This window comes from Penicillium verhagenii (genome assembly GCF_028828195.1).
Source record: "Penicillium verhagenii strain IBT 33310 chromosome Unknown utg000007l_segment0_segment0, whole genome shotgun sequence".
Classification (NCBI taxonomy): Eukaryota; Fungi; Ascomycota; class Eurotiomycetes; order Eurotiales; family Aspergillaceae; genus Penicillium; species Penicillium verhagenii.
Window position 1 is genome coordinate 587657 of NW_026643171.1, and position 19887 is coordinate 607543.

Genomic DNA, 19887 nt, shown 5'->3' on the forward strand with positions numbered 1-19887 from the left:
CCGCTGCAGGAGGCTGAATCTTTAAGTCAGCTTGCATAATTCTTGCAAATACTATCTGTCTCGGTGGCCAGATTAACCAGTCATGTTATGGATGACATGCCCATTCAGCCAGAGGAGGACCCCGGCCCTTCTTATACTCGAGAAAAATCCTTAGAGATCGAAGTGGGAAGCTCAGAACCAGAGTCGGATTCAGATTCGAGTTCAGATGGAGAGGAATCCATGTAAGTGGTGATTGACGAACAAGACGATAGGAAGGGAACAAATTTAAAGAGAACGAACCAAGAGTTTTCTTTCCAGTTTTCTTTTCTACAACAATGTCGTTCTAATACTCCATAGAAAATCAACCCGTTCCTATCCACCCCAAAACCTCGCCTACGTCGAGGAAAATGGCCGACGATACTGCGATGAGAAATATTTCATGCCCAACGACGAATCAGAATTAACTCGTCTAAACATCGTTCACCAAATCTATCTGATCCTCCTCGAAGGCCGCCTCACCTTAGTCCCATTCATGACCGATTCTCCGCGCATCCTTGATATCGGCACAGGACCAGGCGACTGGGCCATAGAAATGAGCGCCCAATACCCAAACGCCACCATCATCGCCTCCGACCTAGGCATCTTCGACTCCGGCGTCGCTCACGTCTCCCTGCCAAACGTCGACTTTCAACTTGCGGACGCTCAATCCCAATGGACATACCATGAGCCCTTTGACCTGATTCATATCCGTGGTCTCTCCGGTGCCTTCAGGGACTGGCACGCCGTCTACCAGCAAGCTCTCGCACACCTGAAACCAGGCGGGTATATCGAGATTGCAGATACGGATCCGGCCGGCGATACCATCACGCTCACTTTGGATCCCGAGAATGAGCATAATAATGACGAAGGAGAAGGAGATGGAGCCGAAGACAAAAACCAAGACGAAGACGAAGACGGTGATGCCAAAACACCAAGCCTGAAGACCTACGCCTCGGCCCTCCGCGCCTCGGGCGAAATCTCAGGCCGTCCCCGAGACCTCCGCCACCTCCGCAAAGAAGCTCTCCTAGCAGCCGGATTCAGCGATATCAACGTCCTTGAACACACCTTTCCCGTCGGCCTGTGGCCTGAGGATACCGGGGAGAAAACCCTCGGTAAGATGGCGCTTATTGTACTGCTTGAGGGGCTGGAGGCGCATGCGCTTCGCCCGCTCACGAGCTTCGCGGGCTACACGCTTGAGGCGGTTAGGGAGCTGTGTGAGAAGGTTCGGGGGGAGGTTCTTGGGGCTGCGAAGATTACGGCTAGAGTGCGCTTTGTTACGGCTAGGAAGCCGGCTTCGTTTGCAAGGCGGAGGGAGGAGATTCTGGCTAGGGCTTTGGCTAGGGCTAGGGAATTGAGTGGGGACATGGGGTGATGGGGTCATGTTTGGGTTGGGCTTTATGGGATATGTGTGCCAACATTGAAGTGAATTGGTCCTCGCGTGTGGGGGATTGGATACGGGTGTGGTATGCATGCATATACAGGTGAATTTGGGTTCGATTTTGGATGGAGTTAGGGTTCTGGTTTGGTGTTGATTATATTGTATGAATAAAACTAAAAGTATCTACTACAAGTAGTACTGTAGGTTGTAGGAAGGACCTGGTTCAAGTTCAAACGTTACATCCAGATGTCTGATTGCGATCTTGAAATTATGATATAAAATGAGTTGTTGCACTATAATCCTGGTTATAAAATTAGAACTGAAGATGACCATTTTTGTTGGTTTAAAAGACCAAAAAAGATGTGCAAAAAGAGGATTTTAAAGAAACCTCTCCACTGTTTAACCCCCATCCCATCCAAGTAAAACACATTTACTTCTTCCGAGTCACTTTACGATAGGCCAACAAGAACCTCTCGATAGCTACTCGACCATTTGCGCGGGCCAATCTCGCCGCTCGCATTTTCACAATATCGAAGTCTTCCGTGTCAGGGTAAAAGTTCAAAAGCATGTGAAGGGTATCGAGTCTGCCATTTTCTGCCGCAGCTTCAGTAGCGCCTCGCCCGTCCTCAGCGGCGGGAGCCTCATTGACGGGTACTCCTGCAGAAAGAAGCATCTGCACAATGCGAATGTTGCCGTGAAGTGCAGCTGCTTGCATAGCTGTGCAACCTCGGAAAGGTGCAGGTGGCCCATTCAAATCAGCCCCATTGCTGATTAAGAAACGCGTGAGTGGTAGAGAGCCCTTCGTCACGGCCCATTGAAGGGCGGTTCGGCCTCCTTTTGGACTGGGGGCACCGTTGACATCGACATCAAAAGAAATCAAAAGCCTCACCATTGTCCAGTCTTGATTGATGACGGCTGCCTGAAGCGCTGTATAGCCACCTTCGCTGTCTGCGGGCGAATTGACGTCTGCGCCCCACTCGAGTAGTAACTGAGCAACAACAGCGTTTTTGATAACTGCTGCTTCCTGAAGCGCGGTTGCAGCGCCGCCTTGATCGCTTTTGTAGCGCCCATTCAAATCGGCCCCTCCCAAAATCAGGCACTGGACAATGTCGCGGTTAGAACACCGGACTGCTTGTTGTAGAAACGGTATTTCCAAGGTACCGACTTTCAAGGTACCGTTGACATTTGCGCCTGCATCTATCAGTAGCTTCAAAGTGGTCGCATTATGTGCGACGCCCGAGTTTTTAGCGCATAGAAAGAGGCCAACAATTCGATCTCTGCAAATGGTATCTGATGATATAGCATCAGGCATCAAGTTTAGGAAAAGTTGGACTAGGTCCAAATTGCAGCTCTTGACGGCACACTCAACTGCCGAATATCCCTCGTACGATCCTGCTGAATTGATTTGTGCGCCGAGTTCCAACAAAAAATTTGCCACAGGCATATGACCACCAAGAGATGCTGCCTGCAAAGCCGTATATCCATCAACCTGCCAGGGTGCAGCGTTGACATGAGCTCCATAATCTGTAAGTAGGCGCACCAATACCTGATCTCCATTGTAGGAAGCTTGTTGCAGTGGAGTGCGCTTTGCGATGCTGCAATACCCTAGATTTGGATTTTCGCCCCTCTTCAGAAGGTTCTCCACTGATTCTACGTCACGCCGTCTGACCGCGGAATGAAGAAGACCAGACGAGAGATCCAGGCTTTTAGGTTTCCGAGTATGCGCACCAGCTTGCCGGAGGAGCCTCAAAATCTCAATCCTTGATACATCTTCTTCGATATCGAATGCAAGATCAATCGTCGTGGCCCCGCCAGTCAGGGCTGGATCTGTGTTGACAGTTGCATTTGCGTCCAGGAGTAATTGAACGGCCTCAACGTTTGCAGCCATAACAGCTTTCTGTAGAGCAGTGAAGCCTTCTCGTTTTCCAGGCAGACCGTTAGGATCTGCGCCTTCCTCAATTAAAAAACTGAGAACACTGATATCCGAATGACAAGCAGCGGCCTGCACTGCAGTCTCTCCAAGGTAGTCACCCGCACAGGCATCGATATCCGCGCCTTTTCTCAGTAGAATCTCAATGAGTCGTTGGTTTCCCTTAGCGGCACATATCTGGAGTGCAGTATAGCCATATATTCCTCCCGGTCTTGCATCGAAGTTCGCGCCAGCACTCAAAAGCATGCGGGCCATAGTGATGTTCCCTGACCTGACAGCTGCATGAAGGGGGCTAAACACGGGTAAGACCTCTTCATCGAAGGCTCTACTCATCTCCTTATCAAGAAGTGTTGGCGAGCATTTGGTCCAGTCAATGTCTATTGTAGCCCCTTCCTCCAGCAACAGCTGAACCGCCTCCCAATTTTCTTGATCCGCGGCTATCAGGATTGCAGGCTTCAAGTGATTTGGAATGCCATGGGCAAGCTCTCCAAATTCCAAATCGATTTCTTCATCATCGTGCTCTGAATTGGATTTGTTCTGAGCATCATATCCAGGCCTCATATCAATGTTCGCTCCAGCAGCTACCAGAGTATCTACTATTGCAGCATCACCCCCAATACAACATGCTATTTGTAAAGCAGTTGCATTGCTAGATGATGTGAGATTTGGATCCGCATTTTCATCGAGAAGAATGCGCACTAGGTCATGCCTACCTCGACGTGTGGCAATCTGGAGAGGCGTGTCTCGAATGGTTGGTAGATTCACATGAGCTTTGTACTGCAACAGAAGCTTCACGGAATCAGACCCTTTGCAGTTCAGACACGCAATATGAAGGGGTCTCTCCCCATCGACTGCAGTGAAATTTGGGTTTGCAGTAGCCTCAAGGAGCATTTTTGCGCATTCGACATTGTCTTCTCGGAGTGCATATTGGAGGGGTGTTAGCAAAGTTGGCCCACTGGAAGCGTCTATGTCTGCTCCTGCCTCGATAAGGATTCGGCATGTCTGCACATCCCCAACCGCTGCTGCACCAGCTAGCAGATTGCTCATGAATATCTCGATTTCTGTGCTTTTTGAACTGATAACAAGTTCGAGTGTGGAGTGGGCACGATTTCTCGTTATGAGCCGTACTAGATTCTCTGTCGACTGTTGCGGAAGCAAATTGTTGGAAGAGAGAAAGATGCAGAGTTGCAAGAAAAGAGACAGCTTATCAGAGTCTGGTGAGTGGAACATAAACTCTGCCTTCGCTTTGAAGCTGCCATTTCCGTCGTCTATCGTGATAGGCTCAAGAGCAGAGATAAAGCTTCTGGAATTATCTTTGTCGAATGCATTGGACTCCATCAGGATCGAGCGAGTCTCGTGAAGGATCTCACTACCCATAGGATCAGAGCATTCCAGGATTCGAGCTACCAACTCCTGGGAAGATGCCGAGATGGCAAAGTCGGGTATAAGCAGCGTGTGATCTAGATTGAAGTCTCTGAGATATGGATCTGCGATGAATGCTCCACTGTCCTGCAGGAAGAGATTTGGGAATTCCACTTGAGAAGGGTCATATTGGACTTGTGGTGGATTCAAATCGATGTGAAGGAGGTCATTTGAAATCTCACATCCCATCATATCTAGATCGCTCGTGGGATACAGGCTCGGCGGATTGCTGTCGAGGGAATTCGTGACCTCAGTTTCCATGCTTGGCTGTGGAGTGCACACCATAATGCCTTCGGGGGTTTGTGGTTCTGAGTGGTGATTAGTCAAATTGGAGCAATGAAATGAGGGGGGAAGGACATACCGGAGGTCTGAGCCGCCGTATACTGCGATGATAGCGTGACATGACGAGAAATTTCCTTCCTCACTTTCCGTTCAGGAACCAATTTTCCGTTCTGCCACACTTCACCTGGGTCTTTTCCATCTCGCTTCCGCTTCTCTTGACGATATGCAATAAAATTCCAGTCTGAGGTGGTGAAGTTCTTCTTGAAGCCCCATTTGTTGAAATAGCGCATATACTGTTGCTCACTGCGTTTCTATTAGCCTGGGAACCAAAATGGCAATATCCATTTATCACAGTACACCTCACCTCCTGTTAAAGCCATGTCTCTCCACCATGAAGCTTCTGATCCGTTTAACGCTCCATCCTTGTTCAAGCCATAGCGATCTGAGCTCATCGTGGTGACTGTCCAACTCGGCCTGGTCTGGTACATTGGGAGCCATTTAGTGCTATGTGGTTTAATGGCAATGAGTTGCGCTCCGGTGCCTCTCAAAATTGGAAGCCGTTCATGCTGGCTTTTATATGAAAATTATTGGGAGCATCTTGGTTAACTCAACTTGGATTGGTTCTTACCACAACATCAGTTACCTCCAAACATTCGAAATTATCAATGCTTTCAGGGGTTGACACCTCAGAAGCCCATGCATGAGTGATGGGGAGGCATGCATGAGAGCTTCTGGCCTCGGCAAATGATAACATAGAATTTACGCCCCGGTGGGCATTTGTCCTCGCAAACGTTCTTCTATTGGCCGAGACCTCTCTTGCGAAGAATTTGTCGTCGAATCAGAACTGTGGCTCTGGATTGCTACATGTATGGATTCGGATTTCCTTTTTCAGCCTCTTTTCTCGCCTCTTTTCTCGCAAACAAGACCACAAATGCGCCTGACTAGTATCCAACATTGAACGACGCGATACGTACCCCTTAGTATATTTAGGTACTCCATACAGAGTCCGTATGTTATCTTTTGCTTAACAGAAGTACAGCTGAAATCTGAAACAAGCCACATGCAAATGTGTGCACTGTTCAATGTCGATTATTGAATGTTCCAAGGTTGCCATTTACACATTTGCCTTCCACTATAAAAATCACAGGATCTTCAAAGAAAAAAAAACATACAACAGTCAGGATTCGCATGTGGTCACCCACCATACTACTAACTGACCGGCGTGTGGCTTAAGTACGGCTGAGCGGACGGGAAGCCCTGTTCTCCACACCCTATGGTCGTATGTACTTGAGTTCGTACTAAAGAAGGTTATATAGTAAAGATTGGTCATTATTGTAGCGATTTGGAAGCCTTACCGTCAACAAGTTTATGTTTCAACTAGCAAAATCCGAAGTTTTGGATAGATACACACATTAGAGATCACGTCTGGAGGCTGAATTCATAATGATATCTAGTATTTGATGACATTATGTTCATTCAATTCAAGTATGTAAGATTGCCCAAACCCATTTTTAATTACTCCCCGAACCCCATGCAATAATAAAAGTAGAAAAGCAAAATGGAAAAAAGAATTACAGCTGGAACTTCGTCCGCACCTTCTCCATTCCACCCTTCCATTCCCACTCTTGTCCACTAGCCCGCTGGATACCCTTATCCACACGACGCAGCTTCAAGGTGAACCGGGGTCCCAACTCCTGCAGACCAGTGCGAATGCCCTCCACACCTTCAATCTCCTTGCCGTCGGCTCCAACAACAGCCTTCTCAGTCTCTCGCTTCTCACGGAAGACATAACGATGACGGCGCACAAAGATGTAATCACGCTGATTGTGCAGTGTCACGACCTGTCGGCCCTGGAACTCGGGCATGGGAGGGAACAGAGTGCGGAAAATGTGGGCAGTCAGAAGACCCAGAGGAGTGCGGAAGTTGTTCAGGATCAGCTCGGGCCAGTGATCGGTGGCCTTACCGTGACCAGGCAGTCGCTTGCCCTCAATCCAGCCACTGATGGAGAAGTGGAATGTGGGGCCTTCGGGAAGGTGCACCATTGTCATACCGCTGGGCTTCTTCTGGTCCTCGTTCAGCACGACGACGGTGGTGTAGTTGCGGTTTGAGGCGAACTTGGAGATCTCACGGATGGAGAACTTGTGCGAGTAGCGGTGTGCGTTACGAGGGATGTACACACTGTTAGGGAATAAGTCGGTGAGAATTTCGGCTTCCTTGTGGAGTGTCGAGTTCAAGGAGGTGGTGATAAGAACTTTGGGTGAAGGGGCAGGCTCCGAGCTAAAGAGGGTGGGGAATTTGGCGGCGAGAGCTTCAGGTGCAAGGTTTAGGTTGGTGCTCTTGGTTGATTGTGTCGGGCTGGTAGCACGTTCGGTGGCAGTACGCAGACCCGATTTCTTTCGACCGCGGCTGGCGTCGTCGTCTTCGCCTTCCTTCTCCTCGTCCTCGTCTTCACTGTCGCTGCTAGCGATCATACTGTCGACCGACTCGGCATCGGACTCTGCTGCGTCGCTGTCATCCTCTCCTTCCTCCAAGGGTCGGTTCAATTCATCCTCTTCTTCCTTCTTGGCCCGCTTGATGCGTTCAACGTCGACACTCAGACCCAATCCGGTCTCCTCGGCGTCATTGTCGGCATCATCCCAGACTCGCTTGCGGTCGAGGGTCAAGGGAATGTTGCGCTTCAAACGATCTTCCTTCAATTTGGGGTTCTTGGACTCCTCCTTCTTGAATGCATATCGCTCCGCTCGGCGCGTTGAGTCCTTGTCTCTCTTGCGCTTGATGTGCATCATTTGACGGCGCATTTTGTTGGCAGGCTTCGACTCTTCGAGGCCCGCATTGGGTGGGGGTCTACCCCTGCCTTTCATACCCATTTTGCTGGAATTCTGTAGAGGTTTGCGGAGGTGGTTGAGCTTGACCGTCCGATAACAACTTTTTTTTTTCTGCAAAGAAAATAGATTATCACGGAATATCATTTCTCCGGGTGAATGGGCGCTCCGACCACGAAAGGTGTTGATCCCTTTTCCAATTGAAGAGTATTGAGCTGGGTAAAAAGGGGGAAAAAAATAAGTCGAAATAACAAAATCAACCTGTCATTTTATTCTATACCCGCAGTTTATTCCATTCACTTTAATTGTTCTGTTGTTTGAGCCAGGCAAGGTTGTGCCTGGGGTGATTGGATGACTCAATTGCTGCCGCGACTTTTCCCCCGCTCCTCTGCTTTTTCCCCTCCGTCCCTCCTCAGGACTTTCGCATCTTCGACCGCGCCCCCGAAGCCCTCCAAACGAAACCCCAAGATGGCTACTGTCGCCACCAAGACCGGCCAGGATGTTGACCGCAACATCCTGGACTCAATGCTCCGCCGTCGCATGTTCTACACCCCCTCCTTCGAGATCTACGGTGGTGTGTCGGGTCTGTACGACTATGGCCCACCTGGAACCGCCCTGGTCGCCAACATGACCGACTTGTGGCGCAAGCACTTCGTTCTGGAGGAGGATATGCTGGAGGTTGACACCACCATGCTCACCCCCCACGATATCCTGAAGACCAGTGGGCACGTGGACAAGTTCGCCGACTGGATGTGCAAGGATCCCAAGACTGGCGAGATCTTCCGTGCCGATCACCTCGTCGAGGAGGTCCTCGAGGGCCGTCTCAAGGGTGACAAGGAGGCGCGCGGCCAAAAGGTCGTCGTTGACGAGGAGAAGGAGGCCAAGAAGAAGAAGAAGTCCAAGGGCGAGAACAAGGCTGTCAAGCTGGAGGATGCTGTCGTCAAGGAGTACGAGGAGACTCTGGCCCAGATTGACAACTTCGATGGCCCCGAGCTCGAGAAGATCATCATCAAGTACGATATCCGTAACCCTACTACCGGTGGCGCCGTTCTGCCCCCCGTCGCCTTCAACCTCATGTTCGCTACCTCCATTGGTCCCAGCAGCAACATGCCTGGTTACCTGCGCCCCGAGACTGCCCAGGGTCAGTTCTTGAACTTCGCCAAGCTGCTTGAGTTCAACCAGCAGTCTATGCCTTTCGCCTCTGCCTCCATTGGCAAGTCCTTCCGTAACGAGATCTCCCCACGTGCCGGTTTGTTGCGTGTGCGTGAGTTCCTTATGGCCGAGATTGAGCACTACGTCGACCCAGAGGGTGGCAAGAAGCACCCCCGCTTCGTTGAGGTCAAGGACCTCGAGATGTCCCTGCTTGACCGCAACGTCCAGCTGTCTGGCAGCACCAAGACCACCAAGATGACCATTGGTCACGCCGTGGAGACTGGTCTGGTCGACAACGAGACCCTGGGTTACTTCCTCGGTCGTATCCAACTTTTCCTGCTCAAGCTGGGTATTGACTTCAACAAGCTGCGTTTCCGTCAGCACATGGCCAACGAGATGGCCCACTACGCCGCTGACTGCTGGGATGCTGAGCTCCAGACCAGCTACGGCTGGATTGAGTGTGTTGGCTGTGCCGACCGCAGTGCCTACGATTTGACCGTGCACAAGAACAAGACCGGTGCCCCGCTTGTGGTTCGTGAGACTCGTGCCGAGCCTTTGCGCATCGAGGAGTTCCAGATCGACCTTGAGAAGAAGAAGTTCGGTCCTCGCTTCAAGAAGGATGCCAAGGCCGTCGAGGCTGCCATTGATGCTTTGTCTCAGGACCTGCGTGAGAAGCTCTCCCTGGACCTTGAGAAGGACGGCAAGATCGAGATTGATGTTGCCGGTGTCGGATCTGGCAAGGTTGAGCTTGAGAAGGACATCATCACTATTGAGAAGCGTACCCGCGTCGACAATGTCCGCGAGTACACTCCTAACGTCATTGAGCCCTCCTTTGGTATCGGTCGTATTATGTACAGCATGATCGAGCATGTCTACTGGTCGCGTGCCGGTGATGAAGCCCGTGGTGTATGTGTTTACCTTATTTTCATTTTTCTCACTCTGTTTATTACATCTTATACTGACTTTCTGTTCCTAGGTGCTGTCTTTCCCCCCCTCTATTGCCCCCACTAAGGTGCTGTTGGTTCCCTTGTCCACCAACCCCGCCTTCAAGCCCCTCACCCAGAGCCTTACTGCTAAGCTGCGTCGTCTCGGTGTCTCCAACCGTGTGGATGACTCGTCTGCCAGTATCGGTAAGCGCTACGCTCGCAACGACGAGCTGGGTACTCCCTTCGGTATCACTGTCGACTTCCAGTCCGTCAAGGACAACACTCTCACCCTCCGTGACCGTGACTCTACCAAGCAGGTCCGTGCCAGCGAGGAGGAGATTCTTGCGACCGTCAAGTCGCTCACTGATGGTGACGAGACCTGGGAGGATGTGGTCAAGCGCCTGCCCGAGTTCACTGGTCAGGATATGGAATAGATTAAGAGTGACGTTGACGTTCTCTAAACAAAATATACACCTTTTGCCTTTTGTTCATAAATATCTCCAAGTTCCTTTGTCCTTCACTATAAATGCCCCATTCATCCGTAGTAAATAAATAGCTTAATAGCTTAAGCTCCCGGCATCGCCCAATACGGCCACCCGCGCCAAGAATCCGGGGGAATCGAAACCTCCGATCATTCCAGATCTGTCCTCTTCCTTCGTCAAGAGAACAGAACACACCAAAAAAGTGAAGATGGCACCTACGGTTCATTCTGCCAAGATCACCCTCTCATGTCCGCTCTTCGCAGCTGAATTTGACCCACGGGATAATGGTCGTTTGTTCGTGGGCGGCGGAGGCGGCGAGGGTCGCAGCGGAGTTGGGAACAAGATTGTGAGTTACACAGCTGCCCGGGGAGATAGATACTCTGTTACAAAGGTTTAACTGTTACGATTTAGTCGCTACTAGATACTTCACGTCGAAATGAGATCACAGAGGCTCTTGAGCTGAGTTTGTCGCGCGACGAGGACTCGGTGACGTCGTTGGCTGCAGCGCCGCAAGCTGGCGACGACGAACATTCGCTCGTTGTTCTCGCTGGAATCAACAGCTCAGTTGCGGAGCAGAAAAAAAACAATAACCAACATATGCGCGCATTTCGATTCGACGCGCCACGGAAAGTCCGCCCTACGCCGACGGAAGTGGTGGGGGAACAGGAGGGGGACGAAGCCAACACCGAGAAGAAAGAGCAGCCCAAGGAAGAGGTGATCCCTGGAAAGACAGAATCGCTTTCTCGTGCTTCGTTGTTTCGGTTTAAAAGCGGAGCCGATGCGGGTGATTCCTATCAACGCGTGTTGAGGTTGTCGCCCTGGAGGAAACCCAGAACCGATGGCGACAAGAGCAGCAGCGAACCCAGGGTCGGTGCTATCACAACTGGACTCGCACCATCTGGTGAGATTGTCTTGTTAAGTCCGACGGGTTCTCCAACGCAGTCGGATGTGATTGGTCGTATCCGTCTCAGCAACAGCGAGGAAGCAGAGGATATCGACTTTGTCAGTCTGGAGTTCGACCCTGATCAGACTACTGATGCTACTGGCCGGTTCCGTGTAGCCTATACCAACGGGGCAGATGTTATGGTCGGTGAGATTTCGTCTTCGACACGTTCAAATGCCGCTCCGGACGTTCGCTGCATCTACACTATCCCTCTACCCAGCAGTGGCGCTCGTGCTGCACGTCCCAAATTCCGTGCTCTGCGCTTCCTTTCTCCAAGTGCCATTCTGCTCTTGCAGAATGCTCCGAACCGCGGCGGAAGTGAGCTGGTTCTTCTCAAACTGCCAAAGACCAAGGACGCACAAGCTAAGATCCTCCGCCGCCGCAATCTTCCCCGAGGCGTAAAGATCGGCCTCGGCCTCGACGTATGCGCACTCGGCACCAACCCCGTTGGTCAACAACAAACCATCATTGCCGCTAGCGGTAGCGATAACTCCATCACTCTGTGGACAATTGAATACGGTCCCAACCGTGGCTACGAAAAGATCAAGCCCTTCACAACCCTTCGCGATGTACATCCTTTCTCCATGACAAAATTGTGCTTCTCAACCTTCATTGCCCCTGCCCACCCTATCACCCCAGAAGTGCCCCCGCAGAGAGTCAAGCTGGCCTCCATAAGCATGGGTAACACAGTCGTCGTCCACACCCTACCACTATCACCATTCCCGCCTTCCTCGCGCCATCCCCGCTACACTCTGTCTCTCCCCGGTCCCTCCGAAACCTGGGAACTCCTCGTCTACATCAGCGTCTGCCTCCTATCATTCACAGCCATCATCTTCGCCATCCTCGTCTACACCGAGATCCGCGGCGCAACCCCTCCCTACTTCGGCGCCACCCAATGGCTGTCCGACGGGATCCGCGAGTCCTGGGCTTCGGAATACATTGCCCCACCTCAGGGCCAGGGCTCTTATCTGGATTATATCCTCTCTCCATCTCGCGGCCAGGGCCAGAACCCTCTCGACAAAACACATTTCATTCCAAACCCCCACGCCGACGCTACTGTTGACGCAGATGTCCTGGAAAGTCTCAAGGCTATCCTTGACCGCGTCCACAGCGCTGGCGCTGCACCCGCTGATCTAGAGACGCTGGCTCCGCAGTCTCTCTCTGTCATTGTCCGGTGTACTGATCACGGGAACGCGGAGCAGAGCGTCCTTATCGAGACTTCCTCGTCTGCGCACCACCATCAGCTTGTCGAGACTGAGCGCCTGCGTTCTTACGAGGATCTTAGCGGTGAGGACCGGGTTGCCTGGAAACAGCGACTCACTGACGCGGGACGCTGGACTGCTAGTGAGGGCGAGACCGTGTTGCAGGGAGTGCTGTTTAGCGAGGCTTGTGGTCAGCTGAGGCAGTTTGTAGCAAATGAGCTGCCTTGACAAGGATATTGATATATCGGGTCCTGATACAGTATGTATACGAGATATCGGTGGTTGGGTCCTTCAGCTGTCTAATCTTTTTCATCTTCTTTTCCATGTTCTTTTTTTTCTCTCTCTTTTCTCACCATTTTTGGGCCTGGGATGTCTGCTTGGGTGTATATGCCTGGTTACTTCGCAGCTCAAAGCTGTATTATTTCTACGATGTTAATTCATATAACTGATTCAAATGAAATCGATGACATAACACGCATGCAATAACTATACGGTGCAATAGAGAGCCATAGTGTATCTGTCTTCACCACAGCAATCCCAAATACTCAAGACACTAAAAAGAATACAGGTAGGCGGTTTGATAGTTTTCAAGTTGCACAATACCGTCCAGTAATCATCCTGGTACGTGAGATCCAGCCGTCGCCGCCGGTTTCAGTGTTGTGGGTAGTCACATCTTCGATCACATCAAAGTCCTCCCCGGTTAACCCTGCTGCTACCGTAACTCGAACGATGCCGATGCCGTGCTCGCTTGGTCGGCAATTGCCAAAGGCCCATTGCGTCATCTTCAGCACTTGACTTCCATCGCAGAGACAGTGGTTTCCTGTCATATAGAACCACAGGATTCCGTGGCATTTCGCGACTGGGGGCTTTCCCAGGTAGTAATTGGTATTAAGCTGGCAAATTTAGAGATCCAATACCTAAAATCTCCTAGTATTACCTGTTCTGGCTAGTTGTCCTTGGTCATAATAGTAAATGTAGTTTAAACTAGTAAAAACATAGTAAATCCATTTCTTTTCACGATATTCTGCAGCTATTGAATACCTCATCTTTCTTCTGTAGTCTCGGGATTTGGGTTCATGTTCGGTTCGATAACATTGAAGGGATTGACGGTCTCGGTGGATTGTTCGCCGGGTCTCGCAGGTTCGGGATTTGTGTTCACGTCGGAGGATGGACGTTCATTGGAATCGGTCGAAACCCGAACTCCTCTCACTTCGTCTTCACTTCGACCCGTTCCACTGCTCAGATCCGGAATTGAATCATTGGTCTCTTCATTCCTCACTCTTCGAGTCCTCGGAGTAACTTGGCTAAATCCTTGCGCTTTCCACCACTACGTTTCTATTCCTCCATCGCTTCGAAGATGGAATCCTAACCCTCTTCCTCCTTCGCACTGTCTCGGGAGACCTTGGCCTTGATGGTAGCGGCTCCGTCCCAACCGAGTAGATTCTTGCGGATTGTGTTTCCCTGAGTTATTCTCGCGAACAGGATACCGGCATCATTGAGCGCCTTTGGTTCTGATCCTTCTTGTTGTTGTTGTGGTAGTACCAGATCCATTCCTGACCGAGTCAACCAGCATATCGACCACTTTTCCTCGGGCCAGCTTGCCGTTATCGCGCACATCGAACGCCACGTCACTAATCGCGGCTTCAACCACTTCCAGGTTGCCGATATCCAGAAGGCTGGGAGTCGGAATCGATGGTTCTCCGAACGCCATAACATGTCCACAGGCCTCGGCGACGGCAGAAGCCGGAGCATGCATCAGACCGACGATGATAGCGCATAACCGTAATAACCGTACGCACGTTCACTCAAGTGGATTGACCCATTCGTCATCTTCGCGATCCTCGCGATCCTCGCTCTTGTCGTCGTCGATGATCTTGTCATCAGCGACTACATCGTCATCAAACTCCAGACCAAGGTAACTCCACCGGGTTTCCTGCTTAGTAGGGAAGAAGGTGCTGGGTTCGGTGATGATGGGTGGAAGTACCGGTGTAAAATGGACATTTGGAATCTTCTGCTGGCACAGAATCTCGTGTGCCGTTAGTGCAGCGCAAGGATTCCCGACAAGACGAACTTTTGCCAAGTTCCACGCGGCATTGTATTCATCAATGTACGTGTGCAAAGCGTATGCGAGAGCCCCGACCTCGAGACAGGCACGTAAGGCACGGCCACGCTTCCCACTGTCGACAGCGAGCTTCGTCAGGGAACGCCGCAAGCTGAGAACATGACCAATAGCCTTGGTCAATGTCGTGTCATTCGGTGAGTTCGCAGTTGACATGATGAACGTCTTATAGACATTCGCACTGTAATTCGCCATCAACGCGAGCAATGCCTGAAAAGGACATCATCGAGCGCATGTGGTTCTGATCCTTGTTGTGGTAGTCGTGATCGGAGTCGTAGGAGTAGCGATATTAATTGTAAGAGTAGCAGTTGTAAGAGTAGTAGTTGTAAGAATAGTAATTGCAGTAGTAGTAGTTGTATCTGTCATAGTAGTAGTAGTACTAGGAGCAGTTGTAGTAGTAGGAGTTGTGGTAGTAATAAGTTGTAACTGTTGTAGATGTAGTAGTTGAAGTGATCTGCCCACGAGTAGATGGTCGATTTGATCGCTGTCGGTCGTTCGCCATCGCGCCACTTTTCAGCATCAATATGCAGTCTCGCATACCTAGCTTTGATGTTATCGTCTGAGTCTCCCCACGGGAAAACAGCGATCTGAACGCTTGCAGCCGTTGTTTAGTGTAGAATCCTTCGACTGATTTCATAGGAGAAGGTGTTGAACATGATTGATTTGGTCAACGGGTCATAGGTAACCGAAGTGAGATATTGGGTTGTAGGTGACCGGAGTGAGATTGTCAGAAGTTCACCAGAGTGAAGAACGACATTGGGTCATGGACACCGCTCGGTAAGAGGAGGTGCGAGAAGTTGAACGGCGCAAGAGAAGTTGAACACCGTAAGGTGCTTGAAGGGAATAAGAGTTGAGGAAGGTGAAGTTGCGCACTGAAGGTACTCGATGCGCTTGTTTAGCATGAAGTTGAGGAAGGTAACAGGTTATAAATAATATTAAATATAAATATAAGAGATTATAGATATCTCTTTATAATAAATAATATATATTTATGGCAGGGGGGGGAAGGGTGAAAGGCTGGAAGTAAGAATGAGTAATTGAGATAGATATGGGTAGAGGGGAAGTGAAGGAACTGTGGTGGAAGTGAGCGAACGGAACATCAACAACTGAATAGAATACTGAAAGAACTGAATAGTAGAAGTGGAGTAACGGAAACGAATCACTGGAAAGAAACAAAATTGAGCTACTACCTTCTAGCTATGTAGTCCAGTGTTGTCAAGACCATGGAATTACCTCCTGGATTTGTGTTGGCCGGTATAAAGCCAGAACAGCATCAAGGAACAATTTAAAAGAAAAAAAAAGCCTTCAATTCAGACAGACGCTAGGTAAGGTTATCGCTTTTTGGTGCAATGACACAAAGTACACAGTGCACAAATTCGTTAACGTCGTAGTAGCAAGCAGAGGCAATGGGAACTGAAAAGAAAGGCAGAAATGGTATGGGGAATGAAGTCTCTTGTGTATGGTGGGGGAAACATTAAGAGACAGGCAGAGACGAAATGTAGCAATCAAAGATTCATCAACGCCAGATTACCCACGCCCAGGTTTTCTGTATGGTGCAGCAAAAAATAATAAGATCTGAAGGATAAGCTGAAGAAGGCACGGGGGGAATATGGTAGGGTAATGGATGTCCATGCAGTTTTCGGTTCGGGTCATTCGTAAAAGGTGCAAAATTCAGAAGATAGGGGGGGAAGGTGAGAATAGTCCAAAACGGGGACACGTTAAATCGAACTCATATGAGGGCTGGAAAGATTCTTCGTAACTTGGAACATGGCGTAGGGATGCTGGGGTAAAAGGATGCCGGGGTAAGATTTTTATTAAGTGGTCGAGAAAAAGACAATGTCCAATCCTGCCTGAAAGTCTTTACTGGCCAGTGGCTTTCTTCCAGCGCAGCAATTCAGCCAGGCTGGCAAGGCTGCAGCCAGTCTGCAAGAACTCATGAGCGAGAAGCTCGTCGGCGGTAGCACGGCTGCGGACATCGACACAGAGGCAGACACTCAAGAACGCTTTGAGTTCCTTGCTCAGCTTCTCTGGCTTCTTCAAGCGTGGAGTGCCGTTGGTGGCAATGAGATACAGCGCCTTGAGGGGCTCCTCGTTCAGGTATGGGGGCTCGGACTCGATCATCTCAATAGCCATGATACCCAGAGACCAACAATCAACCTTGGGACCGTACTCCTTCTGCTTGACGACCTCCGGTGCCATCCAGTAAGGAGTACCCACCATAGTGGCACGTTTACTCTTGGACTCGGTAAGCTTGGCACAGAAGCCAAAGTCCGTGATTTTGACGTGGCCGACACGGTCAAGAAGAACGTTGTCACTCTTGATATCACGGTGAATAATGTTCTGGCTATGCAGGTGGGCCAGTCCTTTGCATGTCTAAAGACGAAATTTATTAGTGGCATGTCCTGAGAGAAAGGAAGAGAGAGAGAGAGAGAGAGAGAGAGAGAGAGAGAGAGAAACATACCTCGGCACAAATGGTCGCAATTTGGTTCTCTTGAATTACTGGGTTGTTGTCGATCACATCGGTCAAAGCACCACCCTCCATGAACTCCATGACAACCCAGAGCTCGTTGCTTGACTCTTGCAAGAACGAATCCAAGAAGTTGACAATGTTGGGGTGTTGACTGTCCTTCATGACAATAATCTCGTTAACGATCAACTCCTTACGGGGCTGGCTGCGTAAATCCATTTGCTTAATGGCAACCTGGCACCTCGGTCCGTACTGTCTGTATAGCTCGTGGGCCACAGCAGATGTTGCTTGCTCCTTAACCCGTGCCACGTAAACAGAACCAGAAGCACCCTGACCAATCTTGCGCTGCTTGCTGTAAGATTCGTTGGGGTTGTCTTTGGACACCACTGCGCGCAGTCTATCCATGACCTCCACTTCGGACATTGCCGACATACGCACCTCCTTCTGCCGGGGGTCGGGCTTCTTGGTCAAGGCAGCTTCCGCCTGGCGAATACCATCAGGAACGGCCTTGGTGGTCGGCTGCTTGTTGGCAATGTTCAACGGCTTCACTTGCTGCACAGGGGCAGGGAGACGAGTTGGAGGAGGTCCTTGAGCCTGTGGAGCTCGGCTAGACGAAGCCTGAGCTCTAGGGTCACTAGAAGGATAGCCCGAAGAGGATCCCTGGTTCTCACTCTGGGTGCTGGTGCTGCCAGGGGTGCGGGAAGGACCTTGTCCACCGTAAGGACTCTGCGAAGATGGAGGGGCGGGAGCCGGGCGTTGGGCGGTTAGCTGACGGGGATCAGATCCAGGGTTGCGAGTAGAAGAGCCAGGCGCTTGTGGAGCAGGGCGACTCGGCTGGTAACGGGTGTCTGAGCCACCACCACCACCACCACCACCACCATATCCACCAAGCTCCTGCTTGGCCATCGGAGTGCGCGTCTTTGGAATGGATGCATTGTATTCTTGATCTTCTTTGCGGCGAAGCTCCTCCACTCGACGACGCTCTTGGTCTGCCGCTTCCTTCATCTGCTGCAATTGCATCTGTTGCTCTGCTGATCGATCCGACGTTGGCGAAGATACTGAACGCATTGACTGACCATTGTCTAGGCGCTGCATAGGACCTGGTGGTGCAGGCCGGGGAGGAGCAATCCCACTGCCCATCGATGTGCTTGTAGGCATCTTATTCGAGCTACCCGAAGAGCCATTCATTCCACCGTAGTACTGTGGGTTCTGCTCTCGCATCTTGATATCCGAGTAAAACTCCAACACCTCAATAACTGCCTGGGGATTCTTCTTGTAGTCCTCCTTGGTAATAGCCGAAGCTGTCAGCAGCTTTTCCCACTCCGGAGGCAAGCCTACAAATGCACCGGATTGCGGGTCAAAGCCAACGTGAACGCGGTGACTGAAGTTAGTGGGGTTACTGACACCACCCATACCAGGGCAACGCTCATAGATCTTGTCGATCCACTCATAGATCTCGTCATCGGATTTCACCTCACAAGTGATTGTCTTAGTAGGCACATCGCGAGTGATCATAGCAGTCTTTGAGTTTGCATCCTTGGGGTTGGCCAGTCTTGTGATCTCAAAGGCCATCTTAGAATCCTCCGAACGAGAAACAGCGGTGACGGTGGATAGGGGGAACGAGAGAACAACTTTTCCGGACTCGGTCTTCAAGAACTCGACTTTGTATTCGCGCAGGATCAACTGGCGTTGGTTCCATGTTGCCAGGAACTTGTCTTCCTTGCATCGAACGGGGCCTTCTTTCACAATGGTGACGCCGCTTCCGCCGGTTTGGCTCCGGGCCAGGGACGGGGTGCTAGTGTTTGGGAACAGCGAGAGGTTGCCAGAGGGGCCTGGGGTGCTTGGCGAGTTCAAGGACATTTGGCCAAATGAGGTGGCCACCTGGTTGGCATTGTTGGTAGGAAGTGTCAACTTGGGACGATCATTTGGGGGGCGGGGGGCCGGCCCCGGATTCATGAACTGATCCGGCGAGTACGCGGTACCACTATCATGGTTGAAGATTGTAAGTTGAGATTCCTTTTTTTTTTTTTTTTGGATATTGAATTTTTCTGGGTCGTATCCACGGAGCCTACTTACTTGCCATAGGAACCCATGATTGTTGATTCGTCCCGAATGGGCGGGCGGATGTCACTTCGGGGAACAGTGCTCGCGGCAGTAGAAGAAGGGAATGCGCGTCAAGACGTCCTGAGGCCTGCTCCAAGCTCGGCTTTGAGGAAAGCAGGTTAGCAATCCGTATTGTAATTTGTCTCGCGTATTGTCGCACGATTAAATTGTAGGGCGTTCAAAGGGTTGGAGGGAAACGAAACGAAACGAAGTGAGAGAAACGAAACGAGCGTATCGTGTTCGTACTAGGTTTCCAGGGGGTCGTACCAATCGGGCTTTTCTTTCACTTACCTGGGAAACTACAGAGCGGTCCTCGCACTGCGAGGATAGCTCGATGCGAAAAGTGACCTTCCAAAGACAAAAAGTTGTTTTGGAAGGGAAAAAAAGTGGGATGGGGTTAATGGTGGGGGAAGGAAAGGGAATGGATTAAAGGGGGCAGAAGTGGTTTGGGGCGGGAATGGGGCAAAAGGTTGATCTCCCCTGAGAGGGTTTTGTATTGTTACCACAGTTGTTAGATTTTACACGTCGAACTTGGTATATTATTTTTTTAGGGGAAATTCTAATTCGATCAATCACTGGGAAGTTATGGAGTCTGTAATCTACAGAAAACAAAGCTTCTACCAATCATAGAGACTCAAGTG

At 50.6% G+C, this 19887-nt stretch overlaps 8 protein-coding genes across 8 annotated transcripts; 2 read left to right on the forward strand and 6 right to left on the reverse strand.

Moving 5' to 3' along the window:
- Positions 1-87: 87 nt before the first annotated feature.
- Positions 88-1390, forward strand: N7466_006912 (class I SAM-dependent methyltransferase; the record flags this gene model as incomplete). The annotated part of the gene is made up of 2 exons (XM_057166301.1): positions 88-221; positions 337-1390. The coding sequence occupies 2 exons, from the start codon at positions 88-90 to the stop codon at positions 1388-1390; spliced, it is 1188 nt and encodes a 395-aa protein (XP_057019342.1).
- A 436-nt stretch (positions 1391-1826) lies between these two features.
- Positions 1827-5528, reverse strand: N7466_006913 (ankyrin repeat-containing domain protein; the record flags this gene model as incomplete). The annotated part of the gene is made up of 3 exons (XM_057166302.1): positions 1827-5056; positions 5110-5333; positions 5395-5528. 3 exons carry the CDS (start codon positions 5526-5528, stop codon positions 1827-1829), a joined length of 3588 nt encoding a protein of 1195 aa, XP_057019343.1.
- A 1073-nt stretch (positions 5529-6601) lies between these two features.
- Positions 6602-7897, reverse strand: N7466_006914 (rRNA-binding ribosome biosynthesis protein RPF1; the record flags this gene model as incomplete). Its single annotated transcript, XM_057166303.1, has 1 exon — positions 6602-7897. The coding sequence occupies one exon, from the start codon at positions 7895-7897 to the stop codon at positions 6602-6604; it is 1296 nt and encodes a 431-aa protein (XP_057019344.1).
- A 306-nt stretch (positions 7898-8203) lies between these two features.
- On the forward strand, positions 8204-12785 carry N7466_006915 (glycine--tRNA ligase; the record flags this gene model as incomplete). Its single annotated transcript, XM_057166304.1, has 4 exons — positions 8204-9910; positions 9981-10347; positions 10616-10743; positions 10824-12785. The coding sequence occupies 4 exons, from the start codon at positions 8204-8206 to the stop codon at positions 12783-12785; spliced, it is 4164 nt and encodes a 1387-aa protein (XP_057019345.1).
- A 359-nt stretch (positions 12786-13144) lies between these two features.
- N7466_006916 (uncharacterized protein) lies at positions 13145-13384 on the reverse strand (the record flags this gene model as incomplete). Its single annotated transcript, XM_057166305.1, has 1 exon — positions 13145-13384. The coding sequence occupies one exon, from the start codon at positions 13382-13384 to the stop codon at positions 13145-13147; it is 240 nt and encodes a 79-aa protein (XP_057019346.1).
- A 665-nt stretch (positions 13385-14049) lies between these two features.
- N7466_006917 (uncharacterized protein) lies at positions 14050-14313 on the reverse strand (the record flags this gene model as incomplete). The annotated part of the gene is made up of 1 exon (XM_057166306.1): positions 14050-14313. The coding sequence occupies one exon, from the start codon at positions 14311-14313 to the stop codon at positions 14050-14052; it is 264 nt and encodes an 87-aa protein (XP_057019347.1).
- Positions 14314-14358: 45 nt separating this feature from the next.
- On the reverse strand, positions 14359-14832 carry N7466_006918 (uncharacterized protein; the record flags this gene model as incomplete). The annotated part of the gene is made up of 1 exon (XM_057166307.1): positions 14359-14832. One exon carries the CDS (start codon positions 14830-14832, stop codon positions 14359-14361), a length of 474 nt encoding a protein of 157 aa, XP_057019348.1.
- Positions 14833-16536: 1704 nt separating this feature from the next.
- N7466_006919 (serine/threonine protein kinase CLA4) lies at positions 16537-19236 on the reverse strand (the record flags this gene model as incomplete). Its single annotated transcript, XM_057166308.1, has 3 exons — positions 16537-17049; positions 17138-19127; positions 19220-19236. 3 exons carry the CDS (start codon positions 19234-19236, stop codon positions 16537-16539), a joined length of 2520 nt encoding a protein of 839 aa, XP_057019349.1.
- Between the last annotated feature and the right edge of the window lie 651 nt (positions 19237-19887).